The sequence below is a fragment of the Delphinapterus leucas genome, chromosome 13 (genome assembly GCF_059928025.1).
Source record: "Delphinapterus leucas isolate spDelLeu-1000000601 "Yukka" chromosome 13, BTC_Dleu_Yukka2, whole genome shotgun sequence".
Taxonomy (NCBI): Eukaryota; Metazoa; Chordata; class Mammalia; order Artiodactyla; family Monodontidae; genus Delphinapterus; species Delphinapterus leucas.
Window position 1 is genome coordinate 9741881 of NC_143141.1, and position 17176 is coordinate 9759056.

Sequence of the window (17176 nt, forward strand, 5' to 3'; positions counted from 1 at the left end):
ATGGCACAGGTGCAGAATGCGGGGTGTCTGAGGATGCAACTGACGCAGCTCAAAACAGCTCGCTCTCCCACACCCGCAGTGGGCTGTGTGCTCACACCAGTACTTTGGTGGGTGTTACGGAGCCACGGAGTTGCCTGGCTGGGGCCCGAGCCTCTGCCCTGCCCCCCTGGCCCCCGACAGCTCTCCTATAAAAGGGCTGAGCTGCTCGGCTCTTCTCACTGGGGGCGTGACGAGCAGGGGGAGGCCATGGACTTCGTCAGCATCCAGCAGTTGGTGAGGACGTGCAGCGGAGGCCGGGCAGTGGTCTGGGCACCCCCAGACCGTCTCAGCAGAACGCGGAGGCCGGGCAGCTCCTTTCTGGTGCCTGAGGAGGTTTTAGGAGTAGAAACCTGTAGTACTTTTCCGGCCTGTCTGCCTAGTTCTCGTGTGAGGTGGTGAGGGGCCAAGGAGCAAGAGAGAGACACGGTGAGAAAGGCGTCTGGCGATGGTAGACGAGAAAATCCTTGAATGTAGTGGGTTTTGCCCTGGACTGTGATGGCCAAAGAGGAACGGGAAGCGGCAGGTTACCCCGGAAGACACAAGTGTGGCTGGGTGCCGGCTGAGCTCAGTTGCGTTGCTGGTCTTTGCTGGGGAAATGGTCTGGAGGGTCTGGCTGCCTTGGCTGGGGACAAGGAGGAGGGCGCTCGAGTTCCCTGGGCAGCGAGAAAAGCAGGCACACCAGTGACACTCTGGGACGTCTGTTGTGGGGGATGGGGCATGGAGGGTAGCGAGGCCCGGGGCGTCACTTTGCCCCACAAGCCCCACTGCGGGCCAGGGCCCTGCTGGCCGCAGCCCAGGACAGCCGCTGCTGGGAGGCGGGTTGCAGGGCCCAGGAAGTGTTAGGCTGCCTGATTTTGCTTTAGAAGGGAATGGAATGTAGTTCTACGTGGCTGGAAGCCCTAGGCTCTGCCGTCGTATCATTCCAGCCTTTTCTCTCCCCTCAACGTGCTTATTCGGGGAGCCGCTGAATCACGGGGCTGGGGGCCAGGGGAGGAAGAAAAGAATGGACCATTGTTTGGTGGGTTCTGCCCTAAGCACAGCACCGGTAGTCATTTCATTTTTATACTTACCAAGAGGTAAGTGCTAGTTTTACCCCATTTTATTATGAAGAAACATAGCTTCATGAAGAGCCAAAGTCTGAACGTAGGAATTCAGAATTTTATCCGGGAGGCACCTCCTCTGTCCCCCGGGCTTGGGGTCAGGTGGCAGTGTAGTGTGATCGGGTAGGAATGTTAAGGACAACAACCCACGAGGGAGGCCCTGAGCTCACCTGGACGCAGCCCAGCAGCATAAATAGATGTGGCGTCCGCAGGGTTCCTGCTGACAGGACAGAGTGAGCAGCAGTCAGCCCCCGGGCTTCGGGCGCTCGGGCGCTGCTGCAGGTGGTGAGAGCCAGCGACAAGCACGGGGGTCAGGGAGCCGGCGGGGCTTGCTCTGCCATGGAGCTTTGAGAGGGGTCAGGCCAGCTCTCAGATCAACATCCAGATCGCTAATCTCTGTACGTCAGCTCCTGGCAGGACTCCCCTGTCTGGCACAGTTGTTTTCTAAGGGCTCCTCCTAATTTTTCTGATTCTTTGTTCCTATAGGTAACTGGAGAGAGTCGAAAGGAAAGATTGGGACGTGGACATGGAGTGTCTGATCCTGGAGGCCGAGGCCCGGGAGAGGCAGGAACTGGACAAGGAGAGGAGGAGAGTGAGTGGCGGGGGGCAGGGGGCACGGGGCACGGGCACGTGGAGCAGGGGGGCCGCGAGCCCGGGGCTCAGGGTCTGACAGCCTGGGCGCGGCACTTCTCCTGCGGCTGGGAAGACGAGGGTTAGAACCACCAAGAGCTGCCCCAGGGTTGCCGTGGCCAGCAGCCAATGGCTGGCGTGGTCCTGTTTCTGCCCGCTTTCTGCCCCAGCATGAAAGATTCAGCAGTCCCAGAGCTAACTTGGAGAGCCTGGCTGACCTGGAAACGTTGGTTCGAAGACGGAGAGAAAAGCGACTGAAATGCAGAGTCCCCGCCAGGGCACCCGAGCCTGAGGTCAAGGTGAGCAGGAAGGCGGGTGCGTGGGAGTGCCACACCAGGGCTGGAGTGCCTGAGCAGGAGCCCCCCCCCCCACCCCGTCCCTGTGGGAGGCCTGGGGAGGAGTGACACTGCCGCTGCGGCTGCACAGCCCGCACCAGGGGGCCCTCCGCCCCCAGCGTTGTTTTCCACGGCTGCTGCTGGAACCAAGTACCCCAAACTGAGGGCTTAAACAACAGCTATTTATGGTCGTCTCAGAGGCTGGAAGTCCAAGATCAAGGAGTTGGCAGGCAGGGTTTATTTCTTCTGAGGCTCTGGGGGCGGATCCGTCCACACCTCTCCCTAGCTTCTGGGGTTGGTGATGTTCCTTGGCTTATGGCCTCGTGGCCCCGATCTCTGCCTCTGAGCTCATGTGACCTTCTCCCTGCCTGCATGCCTGTGTCCAAAGGTCTGTCCCTTCTCAACAAGGACACCACTCCTATTGTACCGGGGCCCACCCTACTCCAGTATGACGGCACCTTAACCGATTACAGCTACAATGACCCCATTTCCAAATAAGGTCACGTTCTGAGGTACTGGGGTGAGGACTACAACAATATGAACCTGTGCAGGGGAGCGGAACACAAGTCAATCTGTAACCCCGCCCCATACCTTCAGTCAGAATCTTCTGGGGGCAAGTTTTTTTTGTTTTGTTTTAATGTATTTTTGGCTGCGTTAGGTCTTCATTGCTGCGTGCAGGCTTTCTTTAGTTGCGGCGAGCGGGGGCTACTCTTCATTGCCGTGCGCGGGCTTCTCATTGCGGTGGCTTCTCTTGTTGCGGAGCGCGGGCTCTAGGTGCACGGGCTTCAGTAGTTGTGGCACGTGGCCTCTAGAGCGCAGGCTCAGTAGTTGTGGCGCACAGGCTTAGTTGCTCAACGGCATGTGGGATCTTACCGGACCAGGGCTCGAACCCGTGTCCCCTGCATTGGCAGGCGGGTTCTTAACCACTGCGCCATCAGGGAAGTCCTGGGGGCAAGCGTTTAAATCTATTGTTTGTATAAGCCAACAGTGCGCTGGTCCTCCGCCAGCTACTTAGAACCACTTGGCTAGACTGGTGAGGCTGTGTCCCGGAGGCCTAGTGTGGGGAGTGAGTTGATCTCGTCCTTGAACTTGCCCAGCTGCAGCCCGTGGACCTGGATGCATTCCCGCAGGCAGCTGCTGAGAACCAGGAGGCCCTGACTGACAAGTTCCTGACAGACAGAGGGGACCCCAGTGCCCACGACAAGGTAGCGAGGGTGGGTGCAGGCATGCGGCCTTCAGCGTGGTCCAGTCAGAGCCTAGGAAACTGCAGGGCTCTTCTGTTTTATGGGGCATGGGTCCCATGATGCCTCCCGAGTCTGGAGGGAGAGGCCCTTCACACGACGGGGGAGTAAGCAGCTCTGTTCAGGCACCAGCTCTGGGAATGGGGTTGCGGGTGGGACCTCCGGGGGTGGCTGCGCTCCCTGCAGCTAACTCCCGTCCGCAGCACCCCAGCTCCACCGCACGGCCTGGCACTGGGCCTGTCCGAAGGGTCACAGCCAGCTCGTGAACAAGCTGCTGGAGGCGGGTGCCACCGTGGACACTCGGGACTTGGTGAGAACCAGGGAAGGGCCATCCCCACGGCAGACCCCCCGCCTGGCATCTCTGCAGGTCAGGGTTACTTTGGTGCTTTTGTTTTGCAGCCAGACGGGACCCCTGTGTTCTGGGCCTGCCGTGGAGGGCACCTGGACATCCTCAAACAGCTGCTTAACTGGGGCGCCCGGGTCAATGCCCGGGACCAGGGGAGGGCACAGGCTGCGGGGCGGCCCGATGCTCTTCCTGGGGTTGGGACACGGCCTTGCCAGCTTGGAATGACACTGAGCCTCACCACTCCCTTAGATCTGGGGCACGCCCCTGCACATGGCCCCGTGCACCGCGACTGCCTGCAGCACCTCCTCGCCTGCGGGGCCTGCGCTGACGCACAGGACAAGGTAGGCATCTGGTTGTCCCGGGCTGGGGCGGCTCCGCCCCTGGGGGCCACGACTAAGGCAGCCTGAGCTCAGCGACAGTAGCTGCTGACCTGACCCTCCCCGGGAAGCAAAGGTGAGGAGGACACCGCCCCCACCTCGACAGGAAGGGGACACGGCTCTACACGAGGCGGTGCAGCCCGGCCGCTGCAGAGCCCTGAAGGTGCTACTGCTCTCCGGGGCCGGGCTGGACGTGAGAATGCAGTAAGTGCAAGCGGGGTGGGCAGCTCCGGGGAGGAGAGCAGGGACTCACCCGGCGTCCTCGTCCCCAGGCTTCAGTGACCCCAGCGTAGCTGCCCCAGGACTGGCAGTGGGGCATCTGGGAAGCACTGCAGGCCCACGTGGGGCACCCCCATACCCGGTGCTGACAGCAGCCGATCCTCAGGGCCACTCGCAGCCACCATTCCATCCTGTCATCTCCGCCCCCGTGCCACTCACGTGTCTCACCCGCTTGGTCCTCCCTTGGTCATGACTCCCCACTCAGGGCTGGTTCCGTGCCTTCAGGCAGCCCTGTCAGACCAGCCTCCCCGGCTTCCTGTCCCAGGCTGAGCTGGTCCCCGCCGGGGCGCGAGCTGGGGGCTGACACAGAGGACCCGGGGGTGGCAGGTGCGTGCAGGAAACAAAGTGGGTCCAGACGAGGGGCAGCGGAGGAGCATGGGGGCCCAGGACGGAGCAGCACAGGAACAGCCTCGAGCTCCCTGGGGCCGGTGCCAGGGCTCCTCGGTGCCCACTGGTCCCCGGTCCAGGAGGCGGCTAGGCTCTGCCCTCCACCAGGGCCCTCCTGCCACCAGGTGGTGACTCGGTGCGTGGCCAGCAGCAGATGCCCTTGGGTGCAGGTTTCTCCAGGGGCCTCCATGCCTGGCCGTCTGGAGGGGGCTGCTGGACGGCTTTGAGCACCCCTGCACAGAAGGCCAGCCCCAGCCTGCTTGCCTCAGAAGCCCCAAGGCCGACGAGCTGGAGCTAATGTTTTAGGGAAACCTTGTGCCCTCTGTCGAAGGCTTCGGACAGGCCTGCCCGCTGCCCTCTGGTTGGCCATCTAGTGGCTCCCCTTGTAGGGGGACGCGCCTGGGTGCTGGGGATTGCTTGCGGCCCACTCAGCTTTTGGCGTGGTGGCCTGTAACCCTGCTCTGCCTCCGGCGCTGACGTCACCCCGGCCCTGGTACTAGAGTGCGCGCTCTCACCTGGCCCCTGCAGCCACGGCCGTGCTGCTTCACCCTAACAAACATTCGGAGGCAGGACGTGGAGGGCTCTGAGCTCAGCTGCTCCTTTCCCTCCTCCGCCAACTGGCGGTGGCCCGAGGCCCCACCTCCAGACACTCCCCTAAAGCTTCCCCCCAACACTGTCCTTTCCCGGTCACGCTGCACTGGTGCAGACCTGTCTGCTGTACTGCTGGCGAGCAGGGTCCTTACATGCCAGAAGGTGCATCTGAGAAGAGCTCTGCCCTAAACTGAGAGCCACAGGCAGAGGGCTGGGCTCCAGGATGAAGGTCAGCCCCTCACATAAGGAACCTGAGCTCCAGGATGAAGGTCAGCCCCCTCACATAAGGAACCTGAGCTCCAGGATGAAGGTCAGCCCCCTCACATAAGGAACCTGAGCTCCAGGATGAAGGTCAGCCCCTCACATAAGGAACCTGAGCTCCAGGATGAAGGTCAGCCCCCTCACATAAGGAACCTGAGCTCCAGGATGAAGGTCAGCCCCTCACATAAGGAACCTGAGCTCCAGGATGAAGGTCAGCCCCCTCACATAAGGAACCTGAGCTCCAGGATGAAGGTCAGCCCCTCACATAAGGAACCTGGGTTGATAGCCATTTTGCAGCAGTTACTTTACTTTTAGTCTAACTGGCGGCCTTCTCAGGCCAAGGACAAGGCAATTTCTATTCTGTGAAAAAGCCGACAAGAGCTCCCAACAGGGGCCACACGCCTTCCCCTCACGTGGGCACCTCCTGCCCTGTCCTGACAGAGCCCCATGCACCCAGACGCTAGGGCCATGGGAGAAACAGGCGTTCAAGTCCATGGACAAGACACTTCCCATCTAGGAAATGGGGACACTTAAGTGACAGAAAAAAATACCTTTTTATACGTATCAGTATTTTTTGTTCATTAAAACTGGTTGATAATCCATCACGGCCTGGTTGTTTTTTCTGGGCTGAGAGGGGCCAGTTCCTCAGAAACTCAAGCCTGATAACCATGCCGGCCTGACAGCAAGACAGGTCCCCAGGGGCAGAGCAGGTAGGCAGGGTGGTCTAGGGCTTCTCAGCCTAGACTGCCTATTAGAATCAAGAGGGAAGATTTTAAAAATCCTGATGTCCAGATGGATTAAATCAGAATCCCTAGGTTTGGACCCGGATATCAGCATTATCATACAGATAACGTGCTTGTCTATGTAGGAGATCCTAAGGAATCTACAAAACCAAAAAAACAGGGACTTTCCCGGCGGCCTAGTAGTTAAGACTCCGCACTTCCACTGCGGGGGCTGGGGGTGTGCGGGGGTGGAGCACAGGGTTGACCACTGGTCAGGGAACTAAGATCCTGCATGCCACCAGAAAAAAAACAAACAAAAAACCCCACCTACAATAAGGGAGTTCCGGCAAGATCTCAGGATACAAGATAAACATACGAAAACCTTTTTTCTACATACTAACAATGAATCTGAATACTAAAACACACAGTACCATTTGTAATTGCTAAAAAGAAAACCCACTTAGGTGTAAATCTAACAAAACATCTAAGGACCTGTATGCTGAAAACTACAAAACTCTGATGAATGACACCAAAGATTTAAATAAATGGACACGTACACATGGATTGAAAGATGCAGCTGAGTAAAGATGTCAGTTCCACCCAAATTGATACACAAGTTTAACACAGTTCCTACCAAAATCCCAACAAGATTTTTCTTTGTATATGTAGACAAGATTATTCTAAAATTTAAAACTAAAACAACTCTGGAAAAGAACAAAGTGGGAGAGATCAGTCCACTTGATTTCAGGACCTATTAAATTGCTATAATAATCAAGACAGTGTGGTACCAGTGAAGAGACAGACGCATCCGTCAAAGGAACAGAACAGACAACCCAGAAATAGACACAGCAAATATGCCAAAAGATGCAAAAGTTATTCAACGGAGGAAAGATACGCTTTACAACAAATGGTGCTGAAAGAACTGGACATCTATAGGCAAAAAAATTTTTTAAAAAGCAACAATGGATCACGAACTTACATGCAAATTGAAACTGTAAAATTTTAGAAAAAAGACAATCTTCACAACCAAGGACTAAAGAATTCTTAGACATGACACCAAAAGCATAATCCATAAAAGAAAATCAGTAAGTTGTAATTCACCAAAATTTTAAACTTTCGCTCTGCAAAAGAATCCTGTTAAGAGGATGAAAAAATAAGCTACAGATTAGGAAAAAAAAATCTGCAAACCAAAAACCCAATAAAGCCTAGTATTTAGAATATATAAAGAATTCTCAAAACTCAGCAGTAAAAACAACAATCTAATTAGAAAATGGGCAAAAGACATGAACAGACATTTCACAAGGTGAAACAAGCACATGAAAAAATATACCTTAGCCACTATGGAAACGCAAATAAAACCCACAATGAGATAGCACTACACACCTACCAGAGTGGCTGAAATAGAAAATAGTGACAATACCAAATCCTGGAGTGGATGTGGGAAAATACTCCCACATTGCTGGTGGGAACGTAAGGCTGTACAGGCACTCTGAAAAAGCTCGGCGGCTTCTTTTAAAACTTAAATATGCAGTAACTGTACGACCTGGCAACTGCACTCCTAGACATTTAGCTAAGAGAAAAGAAAACCCATGTTTACACAAGAACCTGTAATGAATGTTCATAGCAGCTTTATTTGGAATAGCCAAAAACTGGAAACCACCCAGATGTCCTTAGACAGGACAGTGAGTATATGATGGAACACCACACAGCCATCAAAAAGGAATGAGCCATTGACACGTGCAACAGCCTGGAGGAGATTCCAGAACATTATGCTGAGTGAAAAAAGCCAGTCCCAACGGTTACATACTGTTAAGATCCCATTTATACAACATTCTTGAAATGACAAAATTATAGAGATGATGGACAGATTAGTGGTTGCCAGGAATTAGGGATAGTGGCCAGAAGGGGTGGGGGTGGGGCTCTAATAAAGGGTCTGTTGGAGGGAGATCCTAGGGAGGAACAGTTCTGTATCTAGATTGCAGTGGTGGTTACACAAATCTACATGTGATAAGATGCTATAGAACTATATGCCCACATTGCACCAGTGTCAGATTCCTGGTCTTGATACTGCACTGTAACTATGTAAGATGTAATCATTGAGGAAAACTGGGTGAAGGGTACATGGGACCTCTATCTTTGCAACTTCCTATGAATCTGTTAATTATTTCAAAGTAACAAGTTACTTAGGAAAAAAAAAAAGCAATAGCTCTAAATGCAACTTGGTGTCCTGGATTGGATCCTGCAACAGAAAAGGGACATGATGGAAAATCTGATAAAAATCCAAGTCTGTAATTTAGTTAATAGTTTTGTACCCATGTTAATTTTTTAGTTTCGATAAATGCACCAAGGTTATGTGAGATATTCAGGGAAGCGGGTGTGAAGGGTATATGATCTGTGAACCTAAAATAATTTTAAAGAAGAAAATCCTGATGCCTGGACTGGTTAAATCAGAATCCCTGGGGGGTGGGCCCCAGGTATCAGTATTTTTAATTTGCCAGGTGATTTCCAATGTGCAGCCAAAGTTAAGAACCACTGTTCTGGAGAGAGAGAATTTAAAGTATCTACTTCCCACCTGGGTTTGCTCCTGGAGAGAATTCCTTGAGAAAAGTCTCTCGGTGAGCATGCCACTGTTTTTTGGCCTTCATTCCCACTGATCCTGGATAAGGACCCAAATACCTTTGGGAAAGGTTCCAGAAATCCTGCCCCCTCCCCATCCTTGGTCCCCGTGATGCCCTGGTTTCTGCGCAGCTGAAACACTGTGGAAGGTGACTTTAGGTGAACCAGAAGGCGAGACAAATACCTTCTCGTTCCCGCTTCTCTAAAACCCCAGAGCTAGAAAAGGAAAATAGCAAAGAGCTTGAAATGCTTCAGAGATCTAAGAAAAACTCCGACATCATGTTCTTTTTTCCAAAGGATGGAGAGGGTTCCACCTGGTTCACAACCAGCCCTGGCCACCCTGGCCACCCTCCACGCACCTGACAGCCACACGGTGCCCCCAGGGGGGCCGCGGGCTGCCCTCCCCGGAACCCCACGACAAAGGCTTAGGTGCAGCAGAGCGGTCCCTTCCTCCCACGTGTGACCTCTTCTTAAAACACAGGAAACGACAATACTGTTAGTGGCGACTGAGCCAGGCAGGCTGAGGAGTGGCAGGAGGAAGAGGTTCCTCAGCCCCGCGGGGCCAGCGTGAGAAAGCCACCTGCACGGGAGGGAGCGGGGCTGGTGTGACAGGCTTGCTTCCAGGTTTGGCACATGGGACAGGCTGGGCGCGTGCTCTGAAGCATGGCATCATAAGGGAAGCCTGAAAGGTCACAGGGGCCAAGGCCACGGATGTGAACCCCCAGCCCACACTGGTGCTGCCAGCAGCAGGAGGCTGGCAGATGAAAAGCAGAGAGAGAACAGGTCACGGCCGCAGAGAGGCGGTAACCGTGCACTCACGTGGTGGCTTGGCCAGAAGAGGTATAAACACACTGCACTGTCACAGGGAGGCTGGCCCAGGGACTGGAGGTGGCACTGTTCCTTTCATTCCGTTCGGAAGCAGGCCTGGAGGGCTGGCCCCGGCGGACCCCCATCTCCTAAAGGGGGGCAGGACCTGCTGAGGCTCCTGGCACCAGCCTCTGGTTCTGAGGGCAGCCAGGACCCGCGTCCACGAGGGCCATCTAAAACGTGGCCTGCAGGGGATGCGGACAGGCTGGCAGGAAGCCGCTCCTTGGCTCGCTCCAGTTCCCCACGTGATTGTCCGTTCCCCAGACCTGGGGCTGCCTGTCAAGCAGTTAAACTCCCGGGTTCCGCCCAGGGCTCTCCTCCGCCGGGAGGCCGGGTCTGCTGTGGCTGGACCCTAGAGGGGAGAGGGAAAATCGGCATCGGAGCCCGTACAGGCAGCGGGTCCCCTGACCCCAGGTGTTCAGTCCTCTTTAGGACGGGAAGGGGCAGGGAGGCGGGGGGCCGAGGAGCCTCAGGCCTCCTCGGGAGACGTCGAGGCAGAGCTGGGAGCGTTTAGTTAGGAAAATGCTCAGCCTCGTGAGAGAAAACCACTGCCGGACGGATGCCATCACTGAGAGGCAGGGCTCCTGCCTGTGGGAGGCAGAGGCCATAAGGCCAGGCAGGAGGCGGCTGCCCAGACAACACAGCAGGCGCTGGAAGGGAGCTTTTGTTTCCAAGGCTGAGCAGGCATTTCATGGTCCCTCCTGCCCTCCAGAAAAATGAGATGAGAAGTAGCAACAGGGGACAGGAAGCACCCACTCACCCCCATGGAGAAGTGCCCCCCATCTGGGGGGAGAGGTCTGCAGTGGCCCCCAGCAGCTAACAGGCTGGCAAAGGAAAGCAAAGAGAAGGTAAAGTAAAAGGCAAGATATTTACCTTGCGTGTTGTCTTAAAACAAAAAATGCTCACTAGTCCACAGTCAATTATCAACTGCAGTTTCCAAATGTGCCAAAGAGGGAAAGGCCTACTGGGAAAGCTAGAGAGAGGAGAGGGAAAGGGAGAGGAAGGGGGAGGGGAGGGAGAGAGGGAGGGGAGGGAGGGGAGGGAGAGAGGGAGGGGAGGGAGGGGGAGGAGAGGGAGAGGGAGGGAGAGAGAGAGAAGACCAGCTATGGAGCTGCTCCGGCAGAACCGCTCCGCTCGGGCAGCTTGGGCAGCACCGCAGAGTCAGGGCCGCGGGGGCGAGAGCGGCCCAGGAGGCTCGGTGTCAAGCTCGGACTCTCCCTGGGAATCCCACTCTGGGACTGATCGATGTGGAGGGGGTTTTCCGAATGTGAAGCAGCGGACCAGGGTTCCGGAAGGTGTTTCTGTAAAGGGCCAGTCTTCTTAGGCTTTGCAGGCCTCGGGGGCAACGAGGCAACTCCACCTGCAGCCGAGTACAATCCCTCAGCAGATGGGCACCTCCAGTAAAACGTTACGAGAACAGGCAGATTTGGCCCTCACGCCATTTGCCGACCCGGCTGAAGGCAGCTCAAAATCATCGTGCTTTCCAAGCATTTCAGACACTTCTCTGCTGAGGAAGCTAGAGCCAGTCACCCAGAGGATGGCTCTGACCTGCACCATTTCAGCAGCGCCCCGGGGACATGTCCAACACGTGTAGCGACACTGAGCTCCCCGGGCAGTGAAGCAACAGGTTAACAGAGATAAAGTGCAAGACCCTGAGGGCCCCCCAGGGCCAATGTCAGGCCGCACTTAGGGGAAAATCACCAACATCATGACTACAGAACAGGGGCTGGTTGGTAATCCATTACAAAGAGGAAATGACCCATGAGCCACTAAAAACGATTCTCTCAGAGGACTGCCTCACGAGCCACCGAAGCCACAAAAGGATTAAAAACCCTCTGGGTATGTGATAAAAGATGAAATGAAAGGAAAAACCAGGATTCTTAGATTTAAGTTTGTACCTTATACACAACCTGTGCAGTCAGAGTAGCAGATGGAGCCAGAAAAGGCTCACATGTAAGGAAACCAAAGCCAAAAGGCTCACATTTTGAAAAACAAAAACGTCCTGGCCTTTGAGACCCGAGTCTAACTTGACGGTGTGAACCTCTGTGTGAGGGGTGCCTCACAAAATAAAAGACCGTCACAGTGGGTAAACAGAGGCGCGGGCTCCGCCCTAAGAGGTCAATGAAGGGTCCGTTCATTCCAAAAGGACCGTGACCAGGCCCGGATCCAGGACCCAACGCAACCCCCCAGGGTCCTTCACCAGAACCACAGATGGGGCTCGCAGGAGTGGAGCCACCGACGCAGCTCAGGAAGCACCTTTCCATTATAAAAACACGTTTCCCTTCTCAAACGTGGGTCCGGTAACCAAGGGTGCATCCAAGCCAGAGTGCCCGTCTCTCCCGGCCTCCGACTCTTTACCTCTAAAATGGGCGTGACAACTACCACCTCTCAAAACTTCAGGGAAGTTTTCTTAGATGAGTCAGGACGAGGAGAGCCCTTAGCACAGGGCTTGGCATGGGAAGTGTTAAGAGCTCGGCGTCCCCACTGCAGGGTAAGGAGGATGGAGCATAGGCGGTCAGGCCCCTGCAGTTCCTTCCACGGCCTCTCCCAAGCCCCGGAGGACCTCAGACCCCAACCTAGGAGCCCCGCCAAGCCCCGGAGGACCTCAGACCCCAACCTAGGAGCTCGGTCAGCATAAAAGTACCTTTTCGAATAACAAGGACAAGAAAGTTCCCTGATGTGTTTTACCACTCCCACCCAAAGCCCACCCTTCACAGGCTCCTTTTTTATTTTCCCTCCTTACACTCTAAGTGTGGGGTTTCCCATCCCACTCTGCAAAGTCTGTTTCTTCCTGCTCCCAGTGGAATGCCTGGATGGGACCAAACGCCACAGGAGGTGCTCTTCTGGGTTTTGGGGATGGTGTCCACCAGCCACCTACCTTCTGAGCCAGGCCCACTGGTGACCCAAATCTTCACTTTCTAGGTGACCTAACCCTAACCCCAAATGACCCAATACAGCGCCTGAACGTGACCATACTCCCACTTAGCAACTACGGTTAACCCTTGAACAACTCAGGTTTGAAATGCGTGGGTCCACTTATGTGCAGATTATTTTTCAACAGTAAATACTCCAGCACTACACAGGCTGTAGCTGGTTGAATCTGCGGATGTAGAACCACAAATACAGAGGACCGACCACGTTATACACAGACTTTTGACTGCGCAGAGGGTTGGCGCCCCTAACCTGCTGTTGTTCAAGGGTCAACTGTATCCTCTAATTAAATCAACCCACCCTACAGGCCCTGGAGAGAAAATGCTGACTTACATGCTCCTACTCAGAACGTCAGCTGACCTATAGCTCAGCGGTGACGAGTTATTAAAAACACAAGAAGGGGGCTTCCCTGGTGGTGCAGTGGTTGAGAATCTGCCTGCTAATGCGGGGGACACGGGTTCGAGCCCTGGTCTGGGAGGATCCCACATGCCGCGGAGCAACTAGGTCCGTGAGCCACAACTACTGAGCCTGCGCGTCTGGAGCCTGTGCTCCGCAACAAGAGAGGCCGCGATAGTGAGAGGCCCGCGCACCGCGATGAAGAGTGGCCCCTGCTTGCCACAACTAGAGAAAGCCCTCGCACAGAAACGAAGACCCAACGCAGCAAAAATAAATAAGTAAATTAATAAACTCCTACCCCCAACATCTTCTTAAAAACAAAACAAAACAAAACAAAACAAACAACACAAGAAGGGAGAGAGAAAAGAACGGGGAGACAAAAGGGAAAAAGAACAAATGTAGGGCAGGGCGAGGGCAGAGAGAGCAGGTCTGTGTGTGCAGCCAGGACGGCAAAGGGCACGCTCGCCCTGGGGTCAACGCCGCAGGATGCAGCCGCACGGGGCTCACCTGTGGCTGCGGCTGTCTTGTCACCAAGGAGCCGGGTCTGGCTGCCTGGGACGGCCTGGAGGTCCGCGTTCTCAGGGGACTGCGGCACGGCCTGGGCTCGGGTGGCCAGGAGTGCATTGAGGTACTGCAGCCGCGTGACCTGGGGCACAGGAAGCGTTGCAACTCGTGCAGCTGAACGGAGAAGGTGAGGTGAGGGGCCACACCCCTCCCTCCTGCCCTCAAGCCCCCAAACCAGGGTTGGGGGGTGGGGGGCGTGCGGGGCGGAAGCGTTGTTAACATCTCCAAGAAATGGGTGCTTAGGTCACCAGCAGACAGAGGGGCCAGGCCGTCCACCCTCCACAGCAAGTACAAGGTCTTGCTCTGGGAAGTCTCAGACAGACTCCATCAGAATTTATTCTTAATCCATTCAAATGTGTGACCAGCTGGTCTAGCCCTCGGGGACGCAAAGCTGGTTAAAAGCCAGCACCAGTGAGCAGCCCAGACGGTCACCTTGATGAGCTGCAGGTCAGAGAGGGCCCTCACGGTGTAGTCAGGACAGTATGCAGACAAGCGGGTGCCTTCGGCGGGCTCGGGCAGCGGGTCGTGGCGGATGGACTGGAGCGAGGACACCGGGGACTGGTGAACTATGAGAGGACAGTGGGTGACGGAGCAGGCCAGCCCCACCCAGCCTCTGAGATCCACCCCACAAATCACCCTGGTGAGGGAATACAGCCAGGGGCTCTGAAAAGGATGGCAAACATGCTCCTCCTGGGAAAAGTTGTGCAGTGGTGGGGAGAGCAACAAAGATGAGCCCCGAAGAAATGCTGCCCCACCCCCCATGCAGCCCGCAGACGAGAAGGGCCAGCACACCCCAAGGCAGACTGCCTTGCAGGAGGCACGGGATCTGCAGGAAGGACAGGCCGGACGCGGGGCACTGGAGAGCCTCGGCAACGCCCATCCAGCCGCCGACCCCTGCCTCCAGCTCTGGGACGGCTGCAGCTTACCCGAGGACGGCGCCGTCAGGGCGGACACTCCATAGTAGGTGAAGGCCCCATTCTCGAACTTCAAGCCCTCTTTCCCGATCTCCACCTCAACCCTGCCCTGGAAGGTCGGGGAAGAGGGGGAGGAGAGAGGGACAGGGAAAGAAAGAGGTGGACAGGTTATCCTTCCTGCCAGCAAAGAGCACAAGGAGAGAGCACCGACCCCACTTATCCAGGGCAGGTGCATCTGGATCTTCCTTCCGCTTCTCAGACCCTCCCCACTTCCTAAGCAAGCGGCGGGCTCCAGGCCGGGCTCGCAGGTACCTGCAGGATGAGGATGAAATAGTCCACCGGCTGGCTGCGCTGGTACAGGTAGTGGTGGGCGGCCAGGCGGTCGCTCTCGTCAAACCTCACTTCCTGGTTGACGCTGGGATGCTTCAGCAGGTGCAGCAGGACCTTCTCGGAGATTCGCAGCGGGCTGAATACATCCACCTCTGCCCCACAGGGGAAACAGGTGCGGGGACAGTGTCCACCGGGCCCAGCACAGCCCGTGTACCCGCCCGCCTCCCGCTGCATGCCTCAGCTCCCCCAGCCTCCCACAACACCCACCCGGCCGTGGCTCTCCACCACCCACAGAGGAGCCGCCTTCAAGTGACCCGAGCTAATGACAGGGCGGCAGAGAGAGTCGCCAAAGTTCTCCTGGACACCCTCCTGCTTACTGGGAATGGAGGGGGGGGGGTGTCCTGATCCACTGGCCGGTGAGCAGGGACGAGGCCCACCCTCACCCTCACCCTCACCCTCACCTCGGGAAAGGAAGCGCTGGGTGGCCAAGAGCAGCTGAGGCGAGATTTTCACTTTATAGTCATCGTCAGACACCTTGAACAGGGAGAATTCCTCTTTCTGCCTGAGAGGGGCGCTCAGAGACACAGGCTTCTTCTTCACCACGGTGTCTCCTGGGGCGGGGAGAAGAGGGCCTGCTTAGGCTCCAGCAGCCCTCCATCAACATGACCGGACCAAGGGGCACATTGCCTCTCCCTCCCCACAAGGCCTCGGGGCTCCTGGGGGGACAGCATCAGGTCACTGCTGTCTTGACAGCACCTGGCGGCCACTCCACCCAGGCAGTGATATGGTGCCCCGTCAGAGGGGCGGCAGCTTGCGTTCCAGCGATGTCCCGAGAAGTAGCAGAGAGGCCTGCTCCCTCCTCGGAGCTGGGAGAAGATAATGCCGATATGATGGCAGACAGCTTATATAAAACAACAGGCCCCTCGCTAGAAAGCACATGTTCGAGGATTACTGGTGCCAAACAGCCGCTAACCTGCAGACCCCGTGCCTACGGCAGTCTGAGATGCCAAACCAAAATGCTGCATTTGGGGGACAGACACGTGGGCAGAGATTCACTTCCAAGCTCACAGGGCGGGCAGCTCAGTGTCCCAGAGGGCCCACGTGAGGCCCGCCGTCAAGCATGGGCTCTGCGTCTGCCCTGCAGACCGCAGCTGCCATCCCAAGAGTCAGGCACTTCTAAAACACAATCACAGGCCCCACGATCATCTGTTTGGGGAAGAACCTCTCAGCAGTAAAGAATGGGCTTCTTTGAGAAGACACTTCTATACAACAGAACAAGAGAACGCAAACGGACCAAGGAAGATAAAGACTGGGAAAAAGCCCGTTAAAGGCAGAGCTCCAGGCAAGCCCTGGGACTGCAAAGCCACCCATGGGACGCACCCCCACGGCTCTGCGTCCAGGCACACGTGTGAGCCCTCCCTCCTGCAAGGGGCAATCCCGGCCTACGCAGGGGTAAGGAGACGGGGCCTGGGTACGTGACGGCTCTGACCCGAGATCCAGCCCCGCTTCTGACAACACGGAGACCTGCCATCCTCTGATACACACGTCTCTGTAAGCTCGAAAGACCGGCTGAGCCAGAAAAGCGCCAGGGCCACGACTCACGGTAGTCTTCAGACTCGTCCAGGATCTCGGACTTGATGATCTCCTCGATGACGTCCTCCAGGGTGACCAGGCCCAGCACCTCGTAGAAGGGGTCACCTTCGCCCTCGTTGTTCACCTTCTGCACGATGGCCAGGTGGGACTTCCCTGCGGGGAGGGACACCTGCGTTACAGCTTGCTAGGGGACCTCCTGTTTTCCTTAGTCCCATGTGACTGGCCCATCACAAGGACAGAGGCTGATGTCTATGTTCCCACAACAGGCCAGGCACCAGGAGAGACTCTTCCTAGGTGCCCGTGAGGAGTAAGTCTTGGACCCCATGTCCACCTGCCCAAGTCCCCCCAGGCAGCGGTGGAGCTGGAGTCACCCCGGGTCTGTGCGACTCCACGCCGTAAACGTGGTTTAGACAAGGATGCATCTGGACCACAACAGACACCGTAAACAGCAGCAACCGGACCGTGGACACAGGGCGCCGACACCAAAGACGCTGGCTCCCCGGGGACAGTCTGAATGCGGAAGCCGAGAGGGGCCACCCCGCCTGAGTCTCCAAAGGGAGCGTTCCCAATTCTGAAGGCTGCCCTGTATTTCCAGAAGCCGAGGTGCATGAAAGTCACCCAGGGGATGAAGATGATGATAATCAGCCAGTTAGAGCC

General features: G+C 56.2%; 2 protein-coding genes across 9 annotated transcripts in view; one reads left to right on the forward strand and one right to left on the reverse strand.

The window, feature by feature from the left end:
- ANKRD23 (ankyrin repeat domain 23) lies at positions 1-13515 on the forward strand. Its single transcript, XM_089894198.1, is given in 12 exon segments — positions 1-78; positions 181-273; positions 1626-1687; positions 1689-1731; positions 1940-2068; positions 3202-3309; positions 3557-3655; positions 3745-3849; positions 3941-3968; positions 3971-4032; positions 4175-4276; positions 4341-13515. Coding segments are annotated over 12 exon segments (1005 nt in total). The 3' UTR covers positions 4437-13515.
- The window catches only part of CNNM3 (cyclin and CBS domain divalent metal cation transport mediator 3), a 26840-nt gene continuing 14159 nt past the window's right edge, over positions 4496-17176 (reverse strand). Inside the window, exons 2-8 of one of the 8 annotated variants that reach the window (XM_089922722.1) lie at positions 16529-16672; positions 15388-15537; positions 14909-15078; positions 14609-14705; positions 14115-14248; positions 13626-13764; positions 4496-6334 (exon numbers count right to left, since the gene is read on the reverse strand). In XM_089922722.1, coding sequence (XP_089778848.1) covers positions 6321-6334; positions 13626-13764; positions 14115-14248; positions 14609-14705; positions 14909-15078; positions 15388-15537; positions 16529-16672 — 848 coding nt within the window. In that variant the 3' untranslated portion in view covers positions 4496-6320. Of the gene's footprint in view, positions 6335-7914; positions 10144-10833; positions 11152-13625; positions 13797-14114; positions 14249-14608; positions 14706-14908; positions 15079-15387; positions 15538-16528; positions 16673-17176 lie in introns of those variants that run through there. The other 7 variants (XM_089922721.1, XM_089922715.1, XM_022598950.3 and 4 more) reach the window with 7 other exon arrangements.